General features: G+C 48.6%; 1 protein-coding gene across 3 annotated transcripts; it reads right to left on the reverse strand.

The window, feature by feature from the left end:
• Positions 1-3,159: 3,159 nt before the first annotated feature.
• Shbg (sex hormone binding globulin) lies at positions 3,160-6,240 on the reverse strand. Of its 3 annotated transcripts, XM_021177623.1 has the most exons (8): positions 6,081-6,240; positions 5,814-5,905; positions 5,454-5,643; positions 5,004-5,165; positions 4,655-4,808; positions 4,376-4,512; positions 3,864-4,071; positions 3,160-3,459 (listed from the first exon to the last, which is right to left on the reverse strand). In XM_021177623.1, the coding sequence occupies exons 1-8, from the start codon at positions 6,195-6,197 to the stop codon at positions 3,311-3,313; spliced, it is 1,209 nt and encodes a 402-aa protein (XP_021033282.1). In that variant the 5' UTR covers positions 6,198-6,240; the 3' UTR covers positions 3,160-3,310. The 3 variants fall into 3 exon arrangements, with proteins under 3 accessions (XP_021033282.1, XP_021033283.1, XP_021033284.1); XM_021177624.2 differs by lacking the exon at positions 5,004-5,165 and having other exon boundaries at positions 3,184-3,459; positions 6,081-6,211; XM_021177625.2 differs by lacking the exon at positions 3,864-4,071 and having other exon boundaries at positions 3,366-3,459; positions 6,081-6,211.
• Between the last annotated feature and the right edge of the window lie 2,766 nt (positions 6,241-9,006).

Genomic DNA, 9,006 nt, shown 5'->3' on the forward strand with positions numbered 1-9,006 from the left:
AAAAAAAAAAAAGTTGTATACAGATGTTTTTGCTGCAGGGCTATGCACCCAGTATGTGTAGTACCCATAGATGCTAAAAGGAGGTGCTGGGTCCCTTGGAACTGGAGTCATAGACCACTGTGAGCCACCATGTGGGTGCTAAGAAATGAATCTCAATCCTCTGGAAAAAACAGCAAATGCTCTTAGCCTCTGAGCCATCTCTTCAGCCCCCTTGTTTTTTTGAGGTAGGGTCTCATATACTCCAGATTAGACTTCCATTTATGTAGCTAAGGATGACCTTTGAAGTCCTTGCTCCCAAGTGCTGGGATTACAGACTGAGCTACCAACCTAAGTATTATTTTGGTTTGTTTTGAGTTTTTAGGCAGGGTCTCTAAAGTCCAGGCTATCCTCTTGCCTTAGCCTCCCAAAGACTGAGATTTCAGGCATGAGCCACCCACTATTGGCTGGCATTATTTATTTCCTATATGGGTTAACTGTTCCCTTCCTACCATACTGTGAGAGCCACACCAGCAAGGACTATGAATGTGTCCATTTTACCAGAGTGGCCCCAGTGTCCAGAAACCAGAACAGTGGTAGGTACACAGTATCTATCAGTTGAATGAGCATGCCCCAGGTGGCCAAAGTTGACCTTAAACACAAACCAGGGATCAGAATGATTTGGACTCCCTAGATTTCCTGTAGACTCTTCTGCCAACACTGCTGGCTGGGTGGAGGAGAGCCTACAGGAACAAAGTTGGGGAAAACAAGGTGGGGGGGGGGGTGCTCTGTGCCTTTCACTGCAGGGGCTTTGCTGGGGCCTCCTTAGTCTGGAGTCATCAAGGTGGTCCTGGCTGATCTCTGTGGAAGAGAATAGTGGGTCCAGGGAGTGAGATCCCATGGCTTTGGGTTACGGGTGGCTGAAGCTGAGGATGTAGCTTGGTGGGTGGTTGAGCGCTTGCCTGCTATGCATGAAACCCTGGGCTTCTCTCTAGTACCCCACAAAACTAATTTGTTTACCCACACCTGTAATTACAGCACTCAAGAGCTAGAGGCAGAAGGAGCAGGGATGGGTGGGAGGCAATTCAAGGTCTTCCTTGACTACGTATCAGTTTGAAGCCAGCCTGGAATACTTGAAATCCTTTCTCAAAAAGAGATGGCGGAGATGGAGGCAGAGGGGAGGTATTGTAGGACCCCCAAAGGGAGACCCTCACTCAAGTCTCAGGGATCTCGAGCCCAGAAAGCCACAACAGTCAAGCTTGCTGCAAACACACGAAGTTTTAATGGCACACAAACCAGCATGCTGAGGTCGAGACCCATACACCTCACAGGGCTAGAGGAGTCTGACCCCATCCCTATTTTCCAGCAGGCTTATAAAGGCAAAAACCAGAACCTAGGGGGAGGATCGGAGAGGAAATAGGGGAAGTCTAGGGGCGGATATTTACTTCAAGGTACCTGGGACATTGAAACATTTTGTGGTTGTTTTTCCCAAAAGTTCCGGGAATTAGGCCATCTGGCCGGGGGCTGGGGCCCATGTTCTCAGGGCAGTCATTATTTTATTTTTTACTCTTCAGTATGACTTAGATCCCAGCACTCAGGAAACAGAGGCAGGTGGATCTCTGTGAATCTGAGGCCAGCCTGTTTTACACAGTGAGTTTCAGGACAGCCAGGAGGTGAGGGATGGGAGGTAGGACGGATGACACAACAAAAATAAGTAAATAAATTTAAAATAAACCTTCTATTCTTATCACTTAGAGAGAGAGAGAGAGAGAGAGAGAGAGAGAGAGAGAGAGAGAGAGAGTGTAAAGAAATTGGAGGCTGGAGCCTTGGGACTCTCACTGGGTCTGGAAGGGCACAGCGGTCCACTAACTCCTGTGGCAGAGTCAGGAGAATTTTTGTGACTTCATGTGTGGTCAGCATGGTCTACATAGCAAGTTCAAGCTCCAGACCAGCAAGGGCTGCATAGTGAGACTCAGAGGCAGGACTGAGGACTCCTTGGCAGCTAGGACACAGTGAATCCAAAAAGAGCTGAAACGTGGAGCCTGAGCCTTGGGCATTGAGGTTCCTTTGGAAAGTGAGGGCCACCATATTCGGTTTTGATCTTTAACAGACTCTCCGGCTGCAGATATCTGGGTAGTGGGAGAGTGGGGGCGGTGGCGTAGCATGCACACATTCTGGTTCGATCCCCAGCACCACAAAAACCAAACAAACAGACCCGACAGGTCGATGTCAGTACAGGAAGGCCTCCTTCTAGAGGATAGCCATGAACTTCGGGAAGTCCTTCTCCACCTACACGCACCACGCCCACTTTACGCCTTGTTGCACGGCCCTACCCTGGGTTTCCCACTGCTAGACAAGCACTCTACCGCGGGAACAACTGCCTCAATCCCTCCCGAAACACTTTGATGGCAGAATTTTTTTCTGAATCTGCCTTTTCTTTCCAGTTGGAACCAGTACAAACTTTGTTTGTTTGTTTGTTTGTTTAGTGGAAAAATACAAACGACTTTGGGACAGCAACAAAGATGAAGCTAGGAGAGTTGCTGTTTTGACCCCTCGGCCCCTCTTTTTGTCTCCTGTTTTGGCCATGCTGGGGACTGAACCCAGGGCATCCCACAAGCAAGGAAAGCTTTTCACTCCGAGGTCTTTTTTATTCCTTCCCAATCTTTCCCAGAACTCCTGCCCCATCTCTGTGTGACACTCTTCCGCCCCCTGCTGCCCCTTCTCTGCACAGCAGTGGCCATGCCAAAGATCGGAATGACCGAGAAACAAATTTCTATACGACTTGAGAAATGGGAAGCTGGAGTCTCAGAGTGTGGGTGTTGAAGAAGAGGGTAGGGTGTGTGTGTGTGTGTGTGTGTGTGTGTGTGTGTGTGTGTGTGTGTGTGTGTCCGTTGTTCCTGCTTCAGGGGCTCAGCCTAAGATGCCACATCCTCAGGAAAATCTTTTGCCTTCCTGGCTATACCGTAGCCTCGTCGTCTCTGTGCACACATACATCTTCCAGTTATCCTTCTGTCTGTTGCCCTTTGAAGCAAACCCGCCTCTCCTGTGGCTCCATGAGCATCCAAAGGAAGAACGGCTGTTTTGCTCTTCAATACATCTCACCGCTTGCCTCACTGCCTGGTCCACTACCAGAGCACAGCAAATATTTGTTGAATAAATGAAATCAGTTGCATCCAAAGTTCTTTTTTTTATTTTTAAAGACAGGGTTTCATGTAGCCTGGGCTGGTCTCAAACATGTTATGTAGCCAAGGATACTCTTGAAGTCCCGATTCTCCCAACTTCACCTCTCCTGGCTTTAAAGATGTGTACCACCTTGTCTGCTTCTCAGAAGGAGCTAATGGGAGGTGCGGGTATCGTTGCTAGGTCTCTGGGGGCAGCTGTGAGTCCAGATGTCCTGGCTTCTGCTCAGGGCCTGGTCTATGTCCAGTCTCTGTCCTTGTACCCAAAGGTCACTCAGGCAGAAGGAAGCAGAAGATCTCTCTCCTAGAGGAGGAAAATGGTGCAGACCATCAGGATGGCTTAGACCCCGTAGCTCCCGCCCCATAGTCTGAATTTCCACAATAATTTCCTCACCCATTTAAAGATTTCTTTTTTAGACTGAGTTTTGCTATGTAGCCCAGGCTAGCCTTGCACATGCAGTCTTCCTGCCTGAGCCTCTCCAGTGTTTGTTGATTGTGTGTGTGTACAGACACACACACACATACACACACAAGCCTGCTCCCTTTCTATTCCACTTTTATTTTTTAGTTATAAAACCACAGGCCTCAGGCACTCAGTGCTTGAGCAACACCCCACAAGTCACCCCTCTCTTTCCTCCAAGCAATCTCCTTCCCCTCAGAATGTGTTCTCTCTTCTTCAGCTAATATACTTCTAAGGCCTTCTCTTACCTGGTAAAGGCCCAAGGGAGAGATGGCCCTGAGGGTGGGACCAGAGTGTCCAGAGGGAGGCAGGTCTCAAAAGAGACATAGAAAGGACTTCTGTCTTTGGTCCTTGGCTCAAGGCCACTTTGACTCTATCCAGCGTCAGCTGAAGAAGGAGTCCCATGTCCAAGGGTAAAACTACCTTAGGTTTTGCCTCAGAAGACAGAACCACGCTCTGCAGTGGGTGGGGCAGAGACGGGCATTAAGACAGGAAAGAATGAGCAGCCTTGTAGTCCCACTAGCTACTGTGATTTTGCCTCTGATCTATATTCCCATGCAGCTTCCTGGTTTGACCTTCTGTGAAAAATCTCCAGACCCAAATAAACATGCATTCTAGGTAAAAGCTGTTTGCATTCTGTGGACAATAACAAGATATGTCCCAGGATTTCCCCTTAAGCCTTTCTACTATTAAAAGCCCCCCTTGCCTCATTTTCCCATAATCCACTAAATACAGCCAGCATCCCACCCTGTCCCTTTACTTGGTTTTGGAGATGAAGGTTAAGCCAAGAAGAATTTGTTCCTGTCCCAAGAGCAAGGAGTCGTCCTGAGCCATCCACCAGCTTAAATCCTAGCTCCAGAGAAAAGGTCCAGGGGTCTGCATGAGGCTGGGGAATGTCTAGAGAGAGAGAGAGAGAGAGAGAGATGATCCTTCTTAGGCCTTAAGACTTGGGTTTTATGGAGAGATGAGCACAGTGTTAAAGAGAGACAGCAGAAGGCAGAGCTGCCCATAGAGGAGAAAGAGACTTTAAAAGGTCCACCTTGGAGACTGAATTCTGCGTGGGTCCCTGGAGGGAAGAACAATCCAGGTTGCAGGTCCACATCACAGTTTCCAAGGCGGGCAGAGGCTGAGAGCTGGGCCTGGTGGTCCAGCCAGATATCTTGCCGAATACAGCCGTCCATGGCAGGCATGAGCTGAAGGGGGTGGGAGTGGAAGGAAAGGAAACTATTGGGAGGTGGAATTAGGGCATCTGAGCCCCCAAAACTATAGCAAATTTCTTCTGAAATATAAGTGTTTAGCTCTTCCCCATGTAGCTTTTGCTGGATGGACCTCCCTCTCCCTAAAACCTGAACTTAGATTTCCACAGCTTAGCCCTAGGATATAGTTACCGGAAACCGAAGTTTGGAAATAGGGAGGAGTAGCCCCCCTAGTGCAATCCTGATGCTGCGCTGGGAGTGGTCAGCCAGGGATGCAGAGATTTGTCTCAGGCATAGCATCTCCTTCCCATCCACCCACAGCAGCAGTGAATCCCCGTTCATCTTCAGCTCCACCTACAGGAGGTGGTCAGAGGCAGAGTGAGAGGGTCCTGAGCCTGCCTCGGGGCAGCCTAGTACAGCTGAAAGAAGATGTTCTGGAACACGGGTGCTTGGCTCACTCAGACTGTGTCGCTGACATACTGACTCAGCCTTGGGATTCCCATCTGATGAAACCGGGACAAGAATAGATACTTCCCAGGGATTGTGTGTGGCTGAGACAGAGGACCAGGCTGAATGGAGGCTCCTGCTCTCCCCCAGATGACATCAAGGTGACCCCTCCCCACGAAGGCAGAGTTCTCTTACCGGGTGCCATCTCCCGTCATCCAGCCGAGGGCCAAAGCCTACTGTGAGCCGAGCCCAGGCATTGTGTAGCTGGATTTCAAGCTGGCCAGCTCGCAGTCCCAGCAGGAACCAGTCATCTTCAGTGTTGGTGTCCCCATAAAAAATCACTCCCTCTGGATCCCAGGTTCGAAACTCAAAGGAGGAATGGGGTCTGGAAAGACACAGAAAGGAAGACTGGATATGGTGTGTGTGTGTGTGGGGGGGGTTCCAGTGTTGGGGAAGAGGAATTCAGGGAGAAAACGGATAGGTGAAGGGAGAGAGCAGGTGGGGTGGGAACGGGAGATCAGAGGACTGGGTTAAGAGGCCCAGTGGCTCCCATACTTGCTGATTTCAGTGAGGTCAATGGTCATAACCGTGACAGGCTCTTGTCCTGGGCCATTGCTGAGGTACTTAGCAGGAGAGTCCTGGGCACTCTGTCAGGAAAAAAAAAAAAAAAAAAAAAAAAAAAAAGCTGACCAAAGACATTTCAGAGATAGAAAGGTACAGTTCCAGGGTCAGAGGAGGAGAAAAAGGGGAAGGGGAAAGGCAGGGCTAAGATGAAGCTCATTTAAGCACACAGAAGCTGAGAATTCTATCTCGTTCTTGCACCTGGATAGGGTCAGTGTGTCTCAGGGGCCGTCCCTGGTGGGTGGGAGGCAGCATTAGTAGTAGCAACAGCAGAAGCAGTCGCCAACACAAGGAGGCCCCTGAGTCTCTCTTCTCCATACTCAGCAGCTATCCACCCAGTGGCTCAGACTATCTGAAAACCAGTGGGGGTAGGTAGCTTGGTGCACATGGGTGGTGGGGGGTTAAAGGTTGCTCTGGGGGAAGAAGGGAGGCAGGAGATAGGGACACTGACCCTGACCGTGCGGCCCCTCTGAAGGCAAATGAGGTGAGTGACAGAGTCCCTCCACTACTATCCCCGGCAGCCAAGAGATCTATAAAGAACATTTTTTCTCTTTTCCCCCACTGTTATCTAGTGAAGCTCCTCCAAGCTGTCCTCCCACAGGGAGAGGCTGTCTAGGTACACTTGAGAGCTGGAAACAGTTCTCCTTGTTTAACTAGCATCCTGTCAAGGCTAATGCTGAGGCGTGGAATCCAGATATCTTGCTGACTGACCTAGGGGGACACACGGTCACCCTTGTGCTTCAGTGACCTTGTCCGTTAAAAGAGGAACATAATCCTTCTTCTATGGGGCTGCTGGGAATGAGGATTGAAACAATGTCGGCAGAATGCCCGGGATCCAAGATGAATGCCTCCCTTGGTTTCCGCAGACCTATGAGGTTGCTCTCACAAGAAAGTATTGTCTCTCTGGGTGTTTCATGGCTAATAAGAAGAAATCTGCCTATAACCCAAGCACTGTGGAGACTGAGACAGGAAAATCATGAGCTCAAGGCTAATCTGGACCACACAGAAAGACTATTCTAAAAAGTGGTGGGAGTGGAGATGGCCCAGTATAGACCACCCGCTGCCAAGCCTGACAACCTGAGTTCATTCACAGGATCCACACAGTAGACTGAGGGAAATGTCTCCTGAGAATTGTTTCTGACCACCACATACCCACGTCTGCACACATGTACAAAGGCACATTACACAAATGCATACACACACACATTTGTGTGTGTGTGTGTGTGTGTGTGCATTCCCTAAACAATTTGTTTTTTTAAGGAAGGGTAAATATAATGAAAAAGGAACAACTACTTCTAGCTGGGCATAGTTGTACACTGGTTTAATCTCATCACTTGGGAGGCAGAGGCAGGTGGATCTCTGTGAGTCAGCCTGGTCCATAGTAGGAGTTCCAGGCCAGCAATAATTCATTTTAAACTGTGTGTCTACATCTATGGGATGAGGCTGAAGGTGCCAGAGGAGGCCAGAAGAGTTTGTGGGCTTCATTTGTGAGCCTCTGGGTCTGGGTGCTAAGAAGCAGAGTCACTTTCATTCTCCTTTACTCTCAGCACTCGAGGCAGAGGCAGAGAGAGCTCTGTGGGTTAAAGGCCAGCTCTAGGTAGTCATTTCTAGGTACACGAAGACTACATAGCCTCAAAAAAAAAAAAAATGGTGAGAAGGCTCAGTGGCAAAGGACACAGGCTGCTCTTACAGAGGACCTGGGGTTCAGTTCACATCACTCCTATGATTGCTTATAACTCTAGTTCCAAGGAATCCAGCACTCCCTTTTTTTTTTCTTTTTTTTTTTTTGGCCTCTGTAGGTACCAGGTATGTAAGTGTTTCACAGATACATATGCAAACACCCATGCGCATAAAATAAAATTTAAAAATTTATAATTATATATTAAAAAGGAAGTTGCGGGTGTGGTGGCGCACGCCTTTAATCCCAGCACTCAGGAGGCAGAGGCAGGCGGATTTCTGAGTTTGAGGCCAGCCTGGTCTACAAAGTGAGTTCCAGGACAGTCAGGGCTATACAGAGAAACCCTGTCTCGAAAAACCAAAAAAATAAATAAATAAATAAAAATAATAAAAATAAAAAGGAAGTTATGCTGGGCATAGTGGCACGGGCATTTCATCCCAGCACTTAGGAGGCAGAGGCAGACATATCTCTGTGAGTTTGAGGTCAGCCTGGTCTACATAGGACAACCAAAGATACATAGTAAGACCCTGCCTTGAAAAAAAAAGTTATAAAAAGAATCCAACACCCAACTCAGGTTGCCTGGAAGAGCAATGATTGCTTTCTTCTAACCACTGAACCATCTCTTAAGCCTAGAAATACACACATGAAAAAAAAAAAAAAAAGCATGGAGCTGGAGAGAGGGCTCAGTGGTTAAGAGCACTAGGTGCTCTTGCAGAGAACCCAGGTTCAATTCTCAGCTCACAACTGTCTATAACTCCACTTCCTGGGGACCCAACACCCACACACAGACAGATATGCAGGCAAAACACCAATACATGTGTAAGATAGATAGATAGATAGATAGATAAAAATAAAAAAGGCAGTTGGAGAGATGAAGAGATGATTTAGAGAGATGGCTCTGGCTCAGTAGTTGAGAGCTCTGGCTGCTCTTGCAGAGGACTTGGGATCAATTTCTGGAGCCCACATTGCAACCCACAAGTGCAGTTCTAGGGAATGGACATCCTCTCCTATCCTCTGAGGGATCCTGAGACAAACATGGTGGACATATATAGAGTGCAGGCACAAAACACTCCATACCCCCCCCACACACACATACATAAACAAACAAACAAAAACAGATGTAGTGGGGGTGGGGGTGGGGGTCGGGAGAGGGAATGTAATCAAAGCTACTGAGGCTCAGATCCAGAGTTCAAGACTTGGTTGGGGAAAGAACTCCAGAGTAGAGAGCTTGCTGTGCAAACAGGAAGCCATAAGTTTGGATGGCCCACACCCACAATCCACCTGGACAGAGTAGCACACACCTGTGACCCTAGCGCTGGGAAAGATGGAGCAGTAGAGGTACAGAGGCCAGCCTGCTTGAGCTCCAGGCTTGGTGGAAGGTCTCTCTCTCTTTCTCTCTCTCTCTCTCTCTCTCTCTCTCTCTCTCTCTCTCTCTCTCTCTCTCTCTCT

The sequence above is a fragment of the Mus caroli genome, chromosome 11 (genome assembly GCF_900094665.2).
Source record: "Mus caroli chromosome 11, CAROLI_EIJ_v1.1, whole genome shotgun sequence".
Taxonomy (NCBI): Eukaryota; Metazoa; Chordata; class Mammalia; order Rodentia; family Muridae; genus Mus; species Mus caroli.

Coding starts and splice junctions, on each gene's coding strand:
- Shbg (XM_021177623.1), bottom strand. CDS start 6,197: ATGGAGAAGAGAGACTCAGGGGCCTCCTTGTGTTGGCGACTGCTTCTG. Junction 5,906..6,080: donor GACACACTGACCCTATCCAG/GTGCAAGAACGA, acceptor TTTTCCTGACAG/AGTGCCCAGGACTCTCCTGC. Junction 5,166..5,453: donor ATGACGGGAGATGGCACCCG/GTAAGAGAACTC, acceptor CACCTCCTGTAG/GTGGAGCTGAAGATGAACGG.